Source organism: Stigmatopora argus, chromosome 21 (assembly GCF_051989625.1).
Source record: "Stigmatopora argus isolate UIUO_Sarg chromosome 21, RoL_Sarg_1.0, whole genome shotgun sequence".
NCBI lineage: Eukaryota > Metazoa > Chordata > Actinopteri > Syngnathiformes > Syngnathidae > Stigmatopora > Stigmatopora argus.
In genome coordinates, this window is record NC_135407.1 from 9245273 (window position 1) to 9266304 (window position 21032).

Below are 21032 nucleotides of genomic sequence, written 5' to 3' on the forward strand. Positions count from 1 at the left end.
AGTGTTGGTCCTGGTTTCGCTTCCGACTGATCCAGCACAAAAAGTTTAGGCAATAAGGTTTCTGCTAAAACAATTAGCAATTAACTGACTACACTTAGAAGACAGGCGGCCCGGTGGGGCGAGTGGTTAGCGCGTCGGCCTCACAGCTCTGGGGTCCTGGGTTCAAATCCAGGTCACGTCCACCTGTGTGGAGTTTGCATGTTCTCCCTGGGCCTGTGTGGGTTTCCTCTGGGTACTCCGGTTTCCTCCCACATTCCAAAAACATGCATGGTAGGCTGATTGGACACTCTAAATTGCCCCTAGGTATGAGTGTGAGTGTGCATGGTTGGCCGTCTCCTTGTGCCCTGCGATTTCCTGGCCACCAATTCAGGGTGTCCCCCGTCTCTGGCCCTAAGTCAGCTGGAATAGGTTCCAGCACCACCCGCGACCCTTGTGAGGATAAAGCGGTTTAGAAAATGAATTAATGAATGTAGTTATTCCAGGGCCAGCCCAACAAAGACTAAGAAACAAACAAAAGTATCCCATTGCTTCTTTAAGAGACATACTAACTAATATTGCAAGCAAAGCAACCAAGTCATACACTAGTCATGTCTATTCAATCAACTCTACACTGTGTGAGACCCAGACAGTTAATCTTTTACCCAATATTCTGCACTCACTCCATATCTTCCACTGTCTAGCTTAGTATCTTTACTAGAGTCATGCCATCAATTTTACACAAAGCTGACTCCACAAGCATTCTTTCAAAATTTAGCACCTCTTACAACCATCTGATTGTGATTCTTTGTGTAAAAACAACCGTTATTCCACCAGGATCAATTCTAAAAGAAGGTGAAATGTTTCTATGAAGCATCTGGAAAGAAGTTGGGCGTTGACAGACAAAGCTATCTACTCACAGAACATGTGTCAACGAGCGTTAAGAAGACGCCGTGGGGAGCTACAGCCTCTGAGGCAGTACGTAGTGAGTTTGAGGAATTTTCTCCCTACTAAAAATTATAGTTGTTAGATACAAGGGAATCAAACAAGAGCGGTAACCAAGAACTTGAAAATATCACAAGAAATCAAAAAGAAAGGATAGAAAACACACAATTTAATAAATCACTCTTCATGACAGAATAATCACCATTAAAAAGAATCTTTTCTCAATATTGTTGTATGCTGAAACAAGAAAAATGGAAGGACATAATTCTTGACCTAAAGTACTCAAGGCACCCGCGTAAATAGTACATTAGAAAACCTTTCATCCATCATTAATTCTTACTAACCCTAACCCTCTTCTGTACCACGGACCCTAAGGGTTGCTGGAGCCTATCCCAGCTGATGTCGGGCAAAAGGCTGACCACACTCTAGACAAGTCGCCAGTCAGCCTTTTGGCACACAGAGAGGGAGACGACCATACACACTAACAATTATATACCGACACCAGCGGGAATCGAGCCTACGCCTGCCCGCACTGAAGTCAGGCAAGTAAACCCCTACAGCAGGGGTCGGGAACCTTTTTGACGAAGAGAGCCACAAAAAAATCATATTTTCCAATGTTATTCCTTGTGAGCCATACTACCAATTTAAAAGTCAAAATACATACATGTAAACGAGTGCCTTTTCAATTTTTTTTTAGTAATTTCACCACTTTTAAAGTGGAAAAAAAAGAATATTTTTTTTAAAGATTCTTATGCTGTTGCTAATCAATGAGAGGATGCATTCCAGAAGAGTCTACTGCAAAAAAATGAAGACTAAAGCAAAAAAATGAAGATTTAAGCAAAAAATGAAGATTAAAGCAAAAAAATGAAGATTAAAGCAAAAGAAATGAAGATTAGAGCAAAAAAATGAAGATTAAAGCAAAAGAAATGAAGATTAGAGCAAAAAAATGAAGATTAAAGCAAAAAAAATGAAGATTAAAGCAAAAAAATGAAGATTAAAGCAAAAAAATGAAGATTAAAGCCAAAAAATGAAGATTAAAACCAAAAAATGAAGATTAAAGCAAAAAAAAGAAGATTAAAGCAAAAAAAGAAGATTAAAGCAAAAAAATGAAGATTAAAGCAAAAAAAAATGAAGATTAAAGCAAAAAAATGAAGATTAAAGCAAAAAAATGAAGATTAAAGCAAAAAAAATGAAGATTAAAGCAAAAAAAGAAGATTAAAGCAAAAAAATGAAGATTAAAGCAGTTCTAAATGTAATATCTCAGTTCTGTCAACAGCGATTTCCATATTTTAGCTCACAGGTTAGCAAAGAGCAAGATGCACCCATCAAAAGAGCCACATGTGGCTCCCGAGCCATAGGTTCCCTACCCCTGCCCTACAGCATCACCCTTATAAACAATAAATAATGCAAAACTTTAAATCAAAGAAATAAAGAATGTTCATCAGTCTTCCTGTTGTGATTTGGAGTAGGCATTTATAAAAATTACTTCCCTTGCTATCTCAATGCGAGCGGTATCAAAGATACCCTATCTCACATTTGGCTCCCAATCACTCAGCTGTGTAGTTGTGTTAGATTGAGCTGCGAACCTTGAGCATTTGGCAACTTTCTTGACTACAATTTATCACTCAGGCTGAATTGACTTACACTTCCCTGCCCAGAATAATATTATGGTCAAACTTTGAAAGACTGTTTTCATTTCAGGCATTTCTTTTAAAAAGAAAAAATAAATCAAAAGAGTGGGGTAAAGTACATTGAAAATAATTCTTGTTTTGTGTTAAAGGTTTCATTCCATCCACGATCAAATATCTCTTTATGAAAACATTTCAATATTGATCTTTTTCCATGCAGCACAGTATCAAAATGATATCATTGGGTGCAGAAAACACTTCCAAAGCCAAGCACCTGTGTTCTGTAAGTGGATCATAATTTCATTAAGTTTTTTGCTGCAGATTTTTCACACTTTTAATACAATATATCATTCACCATCATGACTGATTTGAAGTTGTGATTTCATTCGCTGTGACCAAATTTTCAACTTTAAAAGTTCTACAAAATCGGTAATTCATCTGGATTTAAACCCAATATTACATGCAGTTTTCTTTTTTAGCGGCTCAAATGTTGCATAATCCCCAAAACAGCAAAGATTAATTCCATCATTTTAATTTTGGCAAGCCCCGAATTGGGTAAATCTTTAGAGTAATATGAAGAGGTTCAACTAATTGACTGTTTTCTATCGATTTTCTCATTACAGCTGATTTTTGTACCACCAATTGTTGTCTATATGTTAGAGAAAACATTGAAATACTCATTCAAATATCAATTTTAATTGTGTATTCACACCCAGGCAAATATTTAGTTTGCCTTCTTTGATCTGGACCAAAATGCCTTTTTGGCGTGTGCGGTTGATTGGTGGCCGGTCTTTTGGTGGCCGGTCTTTTGGTCGCCGTCTTTTGGTCGCCGGTCTTTTGGTCGCGGTCTTTTGGTCGCCCGGACCGCCACAACGGACGACCAAAAGACCGGTGACCAAAACACCGACGACCAAAAGACCCGCGACAAAACAAGGTAAAACAACACGGTCTACGCATCAATAAAAGCCAACAATGGCCATGAGCAGTTTCACTGAGCCGACGTGTGAGTGTATAAGAGTTTGTATGTACATGCGTTGTCCCTTTAAGAAGCTACGTCAGTCAGGGTCTTAACAAGTTCTCCAACAAAAAAACAATAAAAGTCCGGGAAATTTGGAGCTTTTCTTTAGCTTAATAATTACTAGGGCATTAAGTATGACTAAATAGTAATTCGCAGTTTGTATTTAGGGAATTTGAGCAACGATTTAAATGGTAATTATCAATAACCTTCCGGGCGACCAAAAGACAGGCGACCAAAAGATCGGCGACCAAAAGACCGGCGACCAATCGACCGTGTATCCTTTCGCATTTCAATTATCACAAGTCTCCCACAACTTGACAACAAACCCACATTTGTGCAAACATTATTCAATCATTGGACTAGGTCTAGGTGGGGTAATATGATAAAATATAGAAGTAAATAAAACTGAGCTGTGATGTTAACCAAACAATATTTCCCATAATATCTGTGGCTACGGAAGTGTCTTGTATTTAAAAAAAGGTGTATGCTTCCAAAACAAAACGTCCGGTCCAAAACTGGTTCGAAACCATGGTGCGGATGCAAACTGAGACCAGCCCTTAGGCAAGGTCTCAGGCTGTTTGCCCAAAACCAGAGTTAAGTTGTTTGTATTGACATCAGACCAAAAGTTCCTCACCACCTTACTTTTTGAGTTTAGTCCAAACTAAGCAGTGCAGGTGTGAACACCATATGACACGACCAACACTCGTGCACAGCTCAATTTTTTAACATGGCTTTCATACCAATAATAAAAAGCAATACCGAAGAGTGTAGTTTTCACTTTTAGCTTAGAACCAATCCCCCAACCATGTTTCATGTTAGGGAACAATATAACCATGAAGGTAAAAAAAAATCCCTTCGGAGAGCAGCCCCAAGAGAGTGATTCTGTATATTGAGGGATAGAAAGCAAACACCATGCATGCTTTACAGCTGCAAAATGTAAAGCTTCTTGTCAAGCCTAATGTCACTCGAGTAATTTACTGAGCAATACCTATGAAAAAAAAAGTTCAGTTTCCCAAACAGATCTCCACATATCATCATAATCGTTCAACTGCATATCATATTGAGCTGAAACATGTTGCAGTTCCACATTTATATTCATTTGGCCAAAATGCTGTGTGAATTTGATGTCTTGTTTAAGATTCGAAGAAAGTGGAACCAAAAAACATTTTCTTCAAGATATTATTATACTGTCCTTCAGCAATTTCAACAAGATGTTTGTCGGGTTAGGAAGGAAGAACTTTTTATCCCGCTGAGAATGTCCTTGTCTATCGAAATCAGCCAATTGTTGTTTTTGGCCCATATGTTTACTGAAAATAAACTACAGTAGAGGAAGCTGTCCCTAAACTGGAAAGGTTCCTTCACTGTTCCGAAGCCATACTGTGTGGCCCTCTGACAATATTAAGCAAAGAAACATATTCTCCCTTTGTTGAATGAGATCTAGTATATATGGTAAGTCAAACAAGCTGCAGTCCACGTTTCATTGTAAATTTTAAACTACTGTTTATGCAGTACATCGTGCTCGTTGAGAAGCAGAATGATGGGAATTTCACAGGGATAAGATGCTGCACCCACCCCCGTTCTCCCTCTCTTTGTGCAACAGCTTAGTTTGGCACAGACTGTCCTTCTTAAGATATCTTGGTCTGAGCTGCTTTTGACTGGGAAGATCTATTACTTTGACTCCCAAGTGTAGAGGAAAAGTTTGGTTTGCTAATTGACCACCTTTGCCAAAGGTTCAATATTTTGTAGATATTAGAAGAGTAAAGTGTTGTATTTCTGGGCATTTTTACAGACTAAGGCATACCATGTCAGTTGTTGTTCTTCTTCTTGTGGACACTAGATTTGCCGTCCTACTCATCCATTAACCATGAACTGATCATCTTGATACTTTGTACTTTGACAGTCATCCTAGGAACCTATTTTTTAATGTTTTGAATTAGAGATGATTGATTAATTGTGGACTTACTGTCCACAGGTTCCGGGTTATCCAGAAAGAGACCGTGTGCATTAAAAATATTGTCTGTTGCTTATTTGTTGCTTGTAGGTGACAGGTAGCTAATAGATTGTGGTATTCGGCCTGTATTACCATACATGGGCTTTTTTATTGCTTTAAAAGAAATATGTCATACTGTCAAGCAGTAAAATACGATGATTACATCATATTGTAGAATATAACATTGTACATTTTCAGGACGATAAATATATTCAGTGCTTTGAGGCCCCAGCAACAGTGTCTTGAGTACTGCCCAAAGTTTTCTGGGATACTCGCCACCACCCCCTCGACTGTTGTGATGTTTTTTTTTATTCAGTATCTGATCCGCTTATCCCTACAAGGGTCGGAGTGGGTGCTGGAGCCTATCCCAGCTAACTTCGGGCTGGAGGCTGCGGACACCCTGAATCGATGGCCAGCCGATCGCCGGGCATGAGGAGACGGACAACCATTCATACTCATACCTAGGGGCAATTTAGGGGGTCCAAGAGTGCTTACCATGCATGTTTTTGGAATGTGGGAGGAAACCAGAGTACCCGGAAAAAAACCACGCTGGCTTAGGAAGAACATGCAAATTCCTCAATTTTCAGCACTGTTTGTTCGCATATTTATTAATTGCCATTATTTCCATTGTCCTATGTGTGAAATAGTTTATTTCCTGCCACCTATTCTCTTTGAAAGATCAGAGCCAAACTTGTCTGAGGTTCTTCCTTGTTGGGAAGGCTCAGGAAGTAATCCTTGGACAAACAGACACCACCTTTTGACTGGTCAGGAATGTTATCAGGGTCCATATATTCCCCCCTACATTGAGGAAGAAAAGATCAAACTTGTAATGCTTCCTCAACAGCTGTTTTCTCTCTCTCTCTCTCTCTCTCTCTGTATCTCTCTCTGTATCTCTCTCTCTCTCTCTTTCTCTCACTTTCTTTCTCTGCATGTGTGGCAAGAACCCTGGCACGAGGCAACTATCTGGAACAGTCTTCTTTGTCCATCTCTTTCATCAGTGTTGGCTGGAGCACATCAGTGCAAGTGTTCTCCAAGTCAAGCAGTAAAAATACTGCTGTGATTAACATAGATAGGCTGCACGGAGCCATTAATCTTCTGTCTGATGCAAAACCGTAAATGCATCCTGATGTCACCCCTAAAAAGTGTTATCAAACTGAATCAACGTCCTGTGTTAAAGGTCTATGTTAAAAGAGAGCCAGCGAAGTCGATAGAAATGGCCTTTGTTCATTATCTACAATGTACAGATAAATGATGCTACCTCTCAAGTTAATATTGGCTGTTAATTCTTTTTAAAGCAATCTAATAGACAACCCAGAGGGTTGGTTTGATTGATGCGAGCAATGGCAGGCACAGGTGAGTTTTTTCACGTCCTATGAAGGATATGTTTTTTTTTCTTGAATTTCATTCATAAACGTCAAAATAAATTTGGTTTAGCGTTTTATCTGTTTATCATTTCAGAATTTTGAAATAAATGACCGTGGCGGCCGCATTGTCTTGCGTTATGGCGTTTCGTCTTTGTCCCCTTGCAATTTCGTAGATGTCAAGTCTAATTTGTGCGCACATAAGCCGTACCCTAGATTCATTCATCTTTTTTATTTATTTTTTGGCAAAAAATATGCCGTATATATATATATATATATATATATATATATATATACGGCATATTTATATATATATATATATAATATAATATATATATAATATATATTATATATATTATATATATATATATATAGTTTATCATCTTTTTTTATTTAGTTTTTGCAAAAATGTGCCGTCTCAGCAAGAAAATATGGTTTATATATATATATATATATATATATATATATATATATATACCATATTTTCTCGCAGAGACGGCGTATTTTTTGCAAAAAATAAATAAAAAGATGATATATATACATATATATATACACTATATTTTCTCGCAGAGACGGCATATTTTTTGAAAAAAAAATTAAAAAGATGATATATATATACATATATATATATATATATATATATATATATATATATATATATATATATATATATATATATATATATATATATATATGTATATATATTTGGCTATAAAATTGATACAAAACGTGTAGGCTACTTATGAGTGAACCCATGAATACTGTAGTTCCTTGTTTCCTCACGGGTGTTCCCATGCTCAACTGGGAAAAGTTCCAACAACCCTTGTGAGGATAACTAGGATGGGGAAAAACGTAATGGATGAATGATTCAATGAATGAATGAAAGATGCACACACGCAAAACACATTTAAATATTCCAATTGTACATTCCCTACGCTGCAGGGGAACAATAAGTATGCAGAACTAAAATCTGCAACATTGATTTTCTGCTCCAAAATGTCAGTTGATAAATACCCATTGTTTTGCTGCTAATCTACTCAAGATAGAGTTGTGGTTATATTAGTGGTGGTTGCGTACGTCCTCATATGCTTCTATTTTGCATCTGAGGAATTATCATCTAATGAGGTCTCATTAGTCAATCTGTCATTTGCCCAACAGCACCCTTCTGTTTTCATAGTATCACTTAAACTATTGCGGAATAATGGGGTCTACCATACAAAGATAAAGCTGGTGTTATTTCACCCCTGGCCTTTCTTGACACACAGGCTGCTTTTGAATAAACACACAGGATTTGAAAGCAACACATCAAACTAAAAACTACTAAAGTCATTGTGTTGTAATCTGAATTTTTGAGTTAAACTTCAGTAAAGCCCTGGTATTGTCTTGATTCTCCGAAAACGTTATGCTTATATTATCTAAGTATTCCTTTAAACCACGAGCTATTTAGAGTGGATATATTTGTGGCATTTTCCCAAATGCATTTGCTAGAGTTTCATAATCTCACTCTTCCTCCTGACGTACAAAATCTGCCAACATCACACTAAAACACTCTATGAGCAAGACTTCTATCATACCATATTGACAAATAGCTATTTCCTCAAATGTGATTAGTTAAAAACATTAAAAGTACAAATGGAAAGCAGGCACTCTGCATTGCATACCCAGGGATTTTCGCAACAACAATGTGGTTGTTAGAAAATAGCCTGAGTTGATAAATTCCTTGGTCGCTTTGTCATCTATCAAATCCATGAGGCCTTATCGGTGTGCACATTAGCCTCAAGTTACATTACTATCTCTCATTTTGCAGTTAAAACAAACCACCAGCTTTTCGCAACTAACTTATTTGACTCTTTACACTGCTTTTTTTTATACCAAAGGTAGAGATTGTAACAATGTCCTTTATGATGGAAAATTATTCTACTAACATTAAAAAAGGACAAGAAAAAAAAGAAGGAAATATGGCTAAGACAAAAATAAAACTTTAACATCCTCATCAATTATGTGGAAATACTGAGAAATCCTGTCACGTACTTGGATTAAATACAAATAAGATACATAACAAATAGCAGAATGACTTATTTTCTGAAAAGCTCCAGAATTTCCAAAGTACAACATTATTGCTGTTCACCAGATTTAAAACACATTTTGCTCCACTACTCAATTCAATGGGATTTTCTCATGTATTCTATGATATACAGCAGGAACATATCTAAAAACCTTCCATGTTAACCTTTTAGATACCAAGCCACTAAGTAAAATTAAAAAAAAAAATCATCTCTGAGCCTTTAATGGTCCCTTAGAACAAAAAGACCACAATAATTCAGGACGGGGATCACATTGCTTAAAATGCATTTATCCAAATATGTTACATTTGGCCACACAGGGTTGAATACACATTTCAAACCACATGTTTATCTTAATAAAAGGCAGATTTTATTTCATTTTTTTAAATTATTTTTAACACTTTTCATCCTTGAGGGCTGCAATGATGTCAAATCTGCTCAACCAAGGAGCTGACAGTATTAATCTGTGAAAAATACTATTGGTTTTGCTATTGGAAGCGTATTAATAGTGACTATGTACAGGAGAAAATATGGCCTTAGTTTAGATTAAAACATGGAGTGGAAGTGAGAATATTTAAATGTTCGACAAACATCTTGAATATGGCAAATGGCAAAAGAATGTATTGGATTCGGTTTTAGTCTAATGACAATCTGTGAGGTGAGGAGTTATACACACACATTTTTGTCTTGAATAAATAAAGAACTCTGTCTTCTCCAACTCTGCGTCTCTTGGGGTCTCTCTTACTTCCTGCCATTAAAGAGACAGCCCACTGGAGGACAGGGGGTGACTGACATACAACTACATCTGCTCTCTGGCTGACACAGTGAAAGTGAGTGAATTTATTATTCACTTGTTGACTAAAGAAAAGTGATGTTTTCTGGTGTTGTAGAAGATGGAACGTATGTGCTCAGAGATTATTAGAGAATGAAAAGTCTGGAGAAGCAAATAAAACAAAACAAAAGAATGAAGCATCTAAGAACTGTCTGGCAGCCCGGCAGCCTGAGTGGTTAGCATGTCGGCTTGACAGCTCTGGGGTCCTGGGTTCAAATCCAGGTTGGTCCACCTGTGTGGAATTTACATGGGTTTCCTCCAGGTACTCTGGTTGCCTCCCACTTTCCAAAAACATGCATGGTAGGCTGATTGGACACTCTTAATCAGGGGTGTGACTTGATTTCATGTGTGCCGGACAATTTTAGATATAATATTTAGATTTTTTTAAATAAATGGATTAAAAGAACTGGATTAAAAGCCCTGAATATTCAGTTTTTTATAGATCTAAAACAATGTTTATTGTAGCTTTTTTAAATATATTTTTAGATTTTACAAAATGATTTTTGAACTAAAAACACAGAAAAAAATGATTAAAAATTACAATTATTGATTTAAAAGGGGGGAAATCAGGAAATTTAATATACATCTATACTCTTCATTTTAATTTGATCCTAAAACAGAAAGTCAGGACTCATGATTTACTTTCCCGGGCCACACAAAATGATGCGGCGGGCCATATTTGGCCCCCGGGCCGCCACTTTGACACAGTGCTCTAAATTGTCCCTTGGTATGAGTGTCTGCATGGATGGTTGTCCATCTCCTTGTGCCCTGCAATCGGCTGGCCACCGATTCAGGGTGTCCTCCGCCTCTGGCCTGAAGTCTGCTGGGATAGGCTCCAGCACCCCCGTGACGTCAGTGAGGATAAAGCGGTTCAGAAAATGAATGATTGAATAAGAACTGTCTTGTGTATTTGAAAATTAAGCCTCAATTTTTGTGTGTTTTTATCTGTGTAGTCAGGACTTGGATTGACGTTGAATTTTAAATAGTAATGAGGAACTGCCACAAAATAAATTACCTGTTAGAGTTTAGAATGCTATTGATAGTCAGTGTTTTGTACTGAAAACTAACTCTTGTCTTTTTTTTCCAAATTCATTTCAAAATTATATCTTAGAACATAACTCCATGTCTAATTCATTGCAGTATAAATTGAGATTTTTAATGTTTATGATTGTAAATTGGGACTCATTTAAATTATTTGGAATTATCATTTAGACCAAAATTTGCAGACCTAAATATCAAAGCTACTGCTTAAACTAACACTATTACTGGAGTTGTGGTCAATCCATAATCTAATCATTCAATAAGTCCTCCCCATTGACTTTTCTCACCAAAACTGACCCCACAGCACAAAACACTTTGAAACAGCAAGAAAACAGTAAACACTTCTTAGCGTTAACCAGAGTGCCTCATTCCACAAACCCAAACAATAAATTGGGCAAAGCCACAAACAGACGCTGTGCAGAGACCACACACCCACGGGAACACAAACATCTTAACAAAAACATTCTCCAGTCGGCCACTTCAAACAAACTCCATCTAGGGTTGTTACAGATTTGATGCAGTTTCTCATCACATTCTCATCATTATTCTACATGACTTCACTCCTTCATATCATGAAGTCAAGCATCGATGCAACATTTCACCCCGAACCTGAACACTTACCTTCTGCAGCCACTGTGTGTAATTCTCCATAATGTGTTCAAGCTGCTGGATCTTCTGTTTAGGAAAGTCTGTATCAGGTGGTGGTGCATCTCTCTGGAGAGAATTAGCATTATACTGAGGGCTTCCACCCTTTGCATCCCTACAGGAACCTTCTGTTCCTTCAGGAAGAATGAAGGTGTAAGTACACTGGCCATGCTGGATCTTATGAAATCGTCTGCTAGCACTTCCTCCAGGGTTGCTACTGCCACCTGTGCTACTGGTACTACTATCTGCTCCTCTCCTCTGCTCACCTGTTCCACAGCTGACAATCACTACAATTGCTGCCAACGACAGTAAGTGATACACAAAGGTGCAGCACAGCATCATATCAGCGGTTTAGGCAATGGGAGTCCTTGATCTTCTTCTGTTTCGTTGGCGTTTTGACTGGACGTTTCCTTTGGATACGCATCAAGAAGCTGTGAAGAAATCTGTTGGTCTCAAACATATGCAGTCCATCTTTACATTGAAGGGTCACCATTGAAAGCCACAGTTGTCCTTGAGATTTCAGTTCTTATATTGCTTCTTGAAGTTTCTGTCTAGGCCGTAAAGTGTTTGCACATCTCATGCTGGGTGACAACTTAGTTATCTTGATCTTCTTCCAAGTGAGACACAAAGTCAGCAGCAAACATTGCAGCAGCCAATAGACAGTTTTAAAATAGGTGCTGGGTAATCTGGGATGGTGCCGTTAGACCTCCCCTGGACACCTCTCCGCTTTTCTTCTTCTGCTCTCTGGTTTAACGGCAGCAGGGAGCTGGTGATACTCTCACTGAAGAACAGTTCCAAGCTTCCAGCGCACTCTGAGCCTGCCCCTTGTAGAGTCTGTAGAGGAATGTGAGTGTGTGCATGTGCGAGTTTGTGTGTATTGTGTGTGCTTGGCAACAAGGGACCCCAGCACAGAGGATGTGCTTAGACTGTGAGGGTCGGCTTACAAGCTGATGTGGCTGAGCTGCCTTTTTTTTGCTAAGTGTTGACCAAAAACAATTATGTGTTTTTTGTATTACTTTTCTGCTCCCTTCTGACCACTTTGCTTCGAAACAGAACCATATTTGAGGAAATATTGTGTATGTCATTAATATTTTTGACATTTGGAACATTATACAGTACAGTGTTGAGTTTCTTTTATCATTACTAATAACACACTAGTATATCTAAAATATGACACAAATGTTTATTTTGTGTTGAAGTTTCTTAGAAATAAAGAAAAAAAGTAGTGTAATTGAATGTTGAAAGAATTTTTCTTTAATAGTTGTCTTTCGTCACATACTCCCGCAAGAATGTGTGTAGTTTGCATGTTCTCTCTCTTCCTGTGTGGGTTTTGTCTCGGTACTCCACCTTCCTCCCACATCTCCTTGAAAAAAATGCATGGAAGGCTTATTGAACACCCCAAATAATCTATAGGTGTGATTGTGAAAGATTTTTTTGTCTATATTTGCCCCACAATTGATTGTGTATATATCTTTTCTCTCAAAATCACTTGACACAGATGGCATGAAAAAAAAAACTATTAACTAAAATAATTTTACTTAACTATTTCCCCCTAAAAATGTACACAGCACCTAATATTGAAAGGATTTTTACATTGGGGCATATGTATTAAAAATGTTGAAATCACACAGCATTCAAAGCAACTATGTAAACCCTTTGCTCAGTATTTAATAGAAGCAACCTTTTGAACTAATACCACTATGAGTCTTTTTGAGGGGAATAATACAAATTCCTTGGATTGCTATTTTTGGACTTTTCACAGATGCTTGATTGGGTTTGAGTAATTAGATATAGATTAGAGGTTCTTATCACCTTAGTTCATTTCTGAGAGGGGTTAAGAAGAGAGATCTACTGGTGGGATGTGGGAAACTTGTCATCTTCGCAGGACCATATCCAGGCAAGACACTTTTGAGAGAATGTGATATGCCTTGTTCCACTATGATGGGCTTGACACATGGGGGTGCGATGCGACTGTACAGGAAGTGACAATGACACGCATCGCACTGTGCCTGGGAATCATCGCTTGTCCGTGATTGGCTATGATGTTTCAGCTAATTTTTAGATCAATGATTTCCTTTCTGATTAAAAATGTGCAGAGGCAAAATGTTTTTTTTTTAGAAATTAACATACATACTGCTCCTGACCTTGAGAGAATTGTTTTCCCAAATAGGCTGTAATTTTAAAGACGTCCTCAGACATACAGGTTCTGAATGTAAAGTAAACTCAGTGGTGTGCCGTCAGGGCCTTCAAGGCCTTCTCTGCTGGCCTAAGAAATATCTGAATCACATACTGATGTTATTTATATTTTGTCCATGAAAACTTATTAAATAATTCCAAATTGTCTGTTAGCTTCCTTTCATTGCTTTTCCCCCTGGTTGCACTGCTTCCAGATGTGTGTTTTCATATTGAAGCATTTAACCAATCACATTTCAGCCATTATTTGTTGCCAGGGTCAGAAATCTGCCTCAAGGCCTTCACAATCAGTTCTGCTGCATTAAACAAGCGTCGATAAGACTGTTGCTCTAACCAATCAGATTTCGAGTTAGCAACACCACAATGCCTTCTCGCAGGCATAAGGATACGTCAGTGCCTTCTCGCAGGCGTAGGGATACGTCATCGCTTTCACCAACTATGATTGGCTAGTGATAGAGTGGACTAGCCAGAGCTACCAAACTATATCTGGAGCAAGCGGCACAAGCAAATATATTGTTGTGTTGATTTAAAGCCTTTTTCAAGACAGACTTTTCAAGAAAAAAAAGATGGACATCATTAAGAAAGGTCGGACAAATCCAAAGCAAGCAAGCCTGTCACTACCGGGAACGAACATTTTCAGCACTAAATCGAATAAAAACGTATGCAGATATACAACAGGACAGGCTCGACTTTCAGCATTAGCTTCGATGGCGATGGAAAAAAAGGAAGAAAGAAAGGAGGATGGATATTGTGTACAGTTAAAAGGATTTTTGGTGAGTAAAATATGGCTATATTCCTAAATAATATTTTAATTGTATGACGTTATTATTGATTATTTTTTATGTGTCGCAGTTGTAGCTGCAGTAGAGGTTTTATAGCCATAAAATAGTTTTTGCTGAAGGCATCACTAGGAAATGCACGGACCGCCACCAAGTAAACCAAATATATCATAAGCATTTGGTGACCACCTATTTCTTGCTTTTGTATAATGGATATTCCATTTTCCAATTCTATTGAAATACCAGTATTACTGGATACTGAAAAGTAATTTACTGTAAAGTCACATCATTTTTTTAAGTCTAACCCTAGTGTTACTGCATAAACGCTGTGAAAGTCATACATAATTAATCATATTTTTAATCAAAGGATTTTGGAATGTTTTCAAGACAAGAAAGATTAAATATTCAAATGACAAAAGATTGAAGGAATTCATGTTCATCCATAAGGTCAAAAATCAACGAAGAATGGAAGGACTATGGTGACATAGTCAAATTTAAAGATCATGTCTTGTTATGAGTCGATTGAAAATAAAAAATTGGGAGACGTAACCAACTTACTTGCAACTCCGTTTCTCTTACCATTCCAAACCCCAGGCATCAAGTCTTGTGTTCATGTGTGTTTCTATTTTATGTGTTCATGGTATTAAAAAGTAATGGACATTGTGAACGCCGTTCCATTATCTGTATATTCTCATGATATTTGATAGTATGGGTTAGCAGTGACATCAGGGAGGCTCCAAAAAGCTCACTGTCTGGGAGCCCTGGGTTGGTATAAATGAATGTGTGAGGGTGACCCATGATAACAAAGCCCCCTGAATACCCAGACTGTGTAAGATACAAAGCATGTGCAAATATCTCTCGGAGTTTTTGTCTTTGCTTGATGAACCCTGCTGGTTCTCAAAAATCGAAGGGAAAATGAGTGTTTCCACGGAGTGCTGAGTCTTTGGACATAATTGAAACCAACAAGCTGAATTGACAAAGCTAAAGCTATACTTGAACATCACTCTAAATTTTATTAGACTGGATGAGTTTTTATTCTACCACACTCTAATGCGATTATGTCTCATTCAGTGCGAGCTCTCGTACAAAGTGAATGTCCAGACTCAATTCTGCAAAAAATCTGGCAGTACTGTGGAAAACGGATAGTTACACAGATTTGGGGGGTACAATTTTCCCCTTTGGCTGTGTTTGGCTGTTAAGTCCAGAGAAAGGCCAAAGTTAGTCTAGATGAGATTTGTCATGTGTCAAATTCAAGTAGCGTCAAGAAAGTCTGACTGATCCATGATACATGAAACATCATCATTTTCATTAATTATATCTTTGCAATACTGCCCCTAGTACCTATATTATTCTATCCAATGGTGGAGAAAAAATATATTTAATTTTGTCGTTAATATTCATCCCTGAATGTTACAACTAAACAATACAAAACTAAAACATTGATAGTATCAGTCTAATTTCTTCTGCAATAGCAGATTAGTACATGCAGGATTGCTGAGATAACCCAATGTGACGTGTTCCTCAAAAAGTAATGATGTCATGATGGTGAGACCAGCACGAGAGGGATACTGCAAAGCCATTAGCACAAGATGGCTGCTTTTCCTCATTAGTACCACTGTGCTCCCAAATTTGAGCTGGCCATAGACCTGGCCAATATCTGATGTCAAAGCAACCATGCCCAATCCGTGCTGCATCCTAATCCCTCCCATGTGACGTCTCTAACTGGAACAGAGACAAAGAGAAAAAAGGTCAGGACTTGGAGAGTGATGGTGTTAAACAATAAAAAAAGCTTACAAAAGGTTAATGTGGGTTCATCGGAAGGAACACTTACAGAAGTTGGAAGGAAAGTTTGTTGTCACAGAATAATATTCAATTTCTATCACTGAAGCTGTCATTACTAACTACACTCGTCAATTAAAAGGTCACACTCATTTATTAACAATGAAAGAGGTATATGGAGCATTTCATATTGGTTCAGTGTGAATTCAAAAGGCTGGGATTTTTTTTACTTCTGCACAACTGCCAGTAGATGGCAGCAAATGCATAATTTTAGTTGTTGCCTACTTTGTGCAGATGAGTCGTTAGTGCGTCAGCCTCACAGCTCTTGGTTCCTGGGTTCGAATCCAGGTCGGTCCACCTGTGTGGAGTTTGCATGCTCTCCCGGGCCTGCATGGGTTTCCTCTGGGTACTCCGGTTTCCTCCCATATTCCAAAAACATGCATGGTTGGCTGATTGGACACTCTAAATTGGCCATAGGTATGAGTGTGAGTGTGAATGGCTGTCCGTCTCCTTGTGCCCTGCGATTGGCTGGCCACCGATTCAGGGTGTCCCCTGCATCTGGCCCAGAGTCAGCTGGGATAGGCTCCAGCTCACATACCCTCCTCAGTGAAGATGTACAAATATATGGGATTTATATTTTTCTTTGCATAGTGAGGACAGACCTTTATAAGACAACCTCATTCCCATTAAATGTGAGGACCGAAACAATGTCTTACTTGCTATGTCCGATTATCTGTAATAAATTCAACATTGTAATATAAAAAGTCAGGTTTTAACTTGGGTCAAATGTCTGGCATGCTGGTGAAATAGGCATCAAACCACACTGAGGTGTTTGAATGTGGCTATTTTTCCAACAAACAAGGTGGCGTCGACATAGAATATTTATTTTCTTGACAGAGATGGCAAAATGTGTTTTTTTAAAAGCCCTGCAATGTGTAGACTTGACCTCAGGCAGAAATGTGAAGAAAAAAACAACTCTAATTTAATTTAAAAAATCCTTAATCCTTTCATCTCAATTATTGTATTCACTCCAGTACATGTCTCCAAACCATGTATCAAGTTCACATGTGCTTTAGTTATATGTACACAGCTTGGGAGAACTAAGACCCAAACTATCCTTTGCTTCACCAGGCTGATAGCAGGTGCAGCTATTTACTCCCTAAAAATGTTGCACATCATTAATTTTCCCAGGTCTTCATAGTGCAATGCCATTAAACACTAACTTTAACCTTGATAAAACTTCACAGAGTCCAAGTCAATAAGAGGCCAACATGTACCCTCATCTTAATCCCATACACAGACCTATTTGGCAACAGACTCATAATATTTTATATGATTTATAGAGTATAAAACCATTGTCACACCCTATCGACTGCACTTGATCCTTTCCACGCAACACGACACACTTTAAACTGAATAAATATTTACTGAAAGAAGGAATGTCACACATCAAGGAATTAAAAATGAAGTCGTGTGAATCAAAATGTTTTTTTTTCATACAATGAAGGTGAAACAATGGTATAGTATGTATATAAAACAGCATCTCAAGAAAATGCCTCTCCGGGCATAGCATTTTATGTTATCAAGTTCAAGGCAACAATTTTTGCCTCTGAAGTATTTCCCCGTGTATACAGCAATACCTTGAGATACGAGCTTAATGTATTCCGGGACCGAGCTCGTATGTCAAGTTACTAAGTTACTTGTATCTCAAATCATTTTTTTCTCATAGAAAATAACTGAATTCAAATTAATCCGTTCCTACCCTCTGTAAAACAACAACAAAAAATGAGATATTACAATGGAAAAACATCTTTTTATTCGTTCTAATTCACCACCTACTCAAAGTAACAAATACTTGATCTAGTGGTTATGATCTTCAATACTAAAATGTGTGCATACTCAGCCATATATATAAAAAATACAAAAATTAAAAAAAGGAAATAAATAAATGTAAAAGAAAAAAATACCGTAATTACTCGAATATAACACGCATATTTTTGCTATATAATTAATTCCAATAGTTGGGGGTGCGTGTTATAATCAATAACTAAAATAAATTACAAATTTTTGATCGAAAAAAGCATTGTCAAACTCACTTTGACGCACGGACATTGTGCAATTTCCAACTTTGAATTCAAAATACACGCATATTAAAGATCGTCAAGCCTCACAAACATCACAATCCTGCATTAATAAGCTGGAAAGTAGAATAATACATTGTAGTGTAGTACGTACTTGTATTTAGAAATATGTCCAGCGGGGGGCAGTACATTCCCTTGTTACATGTGATAGTCTTTTCCATTGTGCATATCTTCAAATCATTTATTTATTCAATTTGTATGTTCCTTTTCTTGTTTGAGAATGACAATAGATATTTGAATTAAAACATGGTATTGTCAATTGAAATGTAGTCAATGTTCAAGGAAGTCTAAAAGGTATTGCAACATAACATGTCTACATGATATGTTTGTCCACTCTGTGTATCATCTATTGCCCTAAAATTCAAACGCATAACTCCAACTGCACGACACTCGACACGCTCGTACCTGAAGATTTCTCTATCCAGTTTTGAACAAAACAATCGTGAAACGAAGAAAAAAAGGTAAGATTTCTGATTTTCGTCAGCGGGAAATTTTAGGTGCGCACTATATTCGAGTACTGCGTTTTTCCAGATTTTTTTGGCCCAAAATTACATGCGTGTTATTTTCGAGTGCGCGTTATATTCGAGTAATTACGGTATATATATACATATATATATATATATATTCAAATTAATTTATTTACTTTTATTTATATATTTATATATATATATTCAAAATAATTTATTTACTTTTATTTATATATTTATATATATATATATTCAAATTAATTTATTTATTTTTATTTATATATATATATATATATATATATATATATATATATATATATATTTTAAATGTATTTATTTACTTTTTATTTATTTATATATATATTCACTCATTCATCTTCCATATCGCACATCCTCGAAAGATTTACCGGGGTTGCTGGAGCCTAACCCATCTGACGAAACAATTTCAATTTGGCACTGTGTATTGATGTCAGGTGTCTTTTACAACTCCTTCATTGTGGTTTCCTTTAAAACCAGCAACTTCTCAGAACCTAACCATGTAAGGGCGAACATTTTGTTGTAGACTTTTAAACGGTCTTTCCCAAAAACAACATTGTCGCAATTATATTTGGCCATTAAGACGTCACACAAGCCCCTCTTGCAATTTCTAATCATAAAATTGAGTGTGTGAACATTAGTACAAACAAAATGCGACCTTTGTTGCAGAAAAACTTGCAGACTGCAAAGGTCGGTTATGTGGTTTGGCACAAGTTCTGCGTCCAGTCTCGCTCAATAAAAACACAGCAATGTTGATCAGCAGGACAAAATAAAAACATTAGATATGGAGCCTTAATCATGCTTTTTTGCTTTCATACCATTTTAACTATTCTGCTCTCAGGGTGACGTCATGCAACAGATTGAGTTTATTTACTTGGGCTTTGCAGGACGTGCTCAGTATATTTGGATCACTGCATTGTAACATGAATAAACATGTTCTTTCTGAGTGAAATGCCACTTAAGTCGTACATAGATATACATTTATTTGTTGTAATATATATGTAGATCTTTCACACAAGTTTACTTGTGCATTTGATGACAATTGTTTGATTTATTCGGGAGCCGAATCTAACCCTTGATTTTTTTTCATGTTAGTTTTTACGGAATTACATTCGTGAATTGACTGCCAGAATTATTCACTTGATTTTTTTTATTTATGATGTTCTGCCTACAAGACGGCTGTGGTTCATTTGGTGTGTTACACCTCAGGGTCTGTAGGACCCAAAAAACAGACGTTGGCAAATGTTTCAACTACATTGAAAAAAAAGTTTATTATGTTGTTTAAAGTGAGCAAGCTGTGTCGAAGAGGTGGGCTGGAGGGTCCTTTTTAGGAGTGTCTTAAAATTGTCCAGGGAATCAGGTGAAGGTCCTGCAGGGAACACAAATTAGCATACTATATTTAACACATTTTCAAGATCCGGATATTCATAATGCTGGTCAATTCTGATTCCTTTGACCTGGGCTCATTCATTTTATAAACTGCTTATCCTTACAAGGGTTGCAGGGGGTGCTGGAGCCTATGAAGAATTCAGAGATCAGACAACATGAACATGAAGATACGCGAGAAGGTACTAACAGTGAACCGATAAAGACGATCCAGCGACGTGGTTATGCTCTGGTTGTCTTAAATAGTCTTTGACAATTGATGAGCCACACCTGGTGCTAGGCCTGTGATTGGCTGACAGGAGTAACCACCCACCTGTCTGGCCCAGGGCCAGACATTCTGTCATGATTGATGAATTGACTCTTTTTAAAAAGTGATACCATCCAACATTTTTTGCCCTCTTAGTTTACAATTTGACCTTATCAGTTTCATGTCAGTAAATAATAAAATAAAGTGTTCAAATGGTTTACATCATGTCACCTCATTGTATGGGTCAGAGGGCCAACACTAAACACAATCAATGATTGGTCCACTTCTCTTGCCTTTAGGACATGCGAGTCATGGTCCTCACTGTTTGTCCACACATGTGTCTGTGAACATGTCACGCTTCGAAGCTGCTGTTACAAAGTCAAAATAAATGGAAGCTAATTTAGTAAAAGGGGGGAGGGCACTACCACATGGTACTTGACCTCTAAGATTCATGGGGTTTGACCAACTTGATGATTTCTCTGGTGATGTTTGTTGTTTTAGTTTT

General features: G+C 37.4%; 1 protein-coding gene across 2 annotated transcripts in view; it reads right to left on the reverse strand.

The window, feature by feature from the left end:
* Positions 1-12311, reverse strand: part of angpt1 (angiopoietin 1) — a 55462-nt gene extending 43151 nt beyond the window's left edge. For both annotated transcript variants that reach the window (XM_077590550.1, XM_077590551.1), the window contains exon 1: positions 11476-12311. In XM_077590550.1, coding sequence (XP_077446676.1) covers positions 11476-11841 — 366 coding nt within the window. In that variant the 5' untranslated portion in view covers positions 11842-12311. The remainder of the gene's footprint in view (positions 1-11475) is intronic.
* Positions 12312-21032: the final 8721 nt, after the last annotated feature.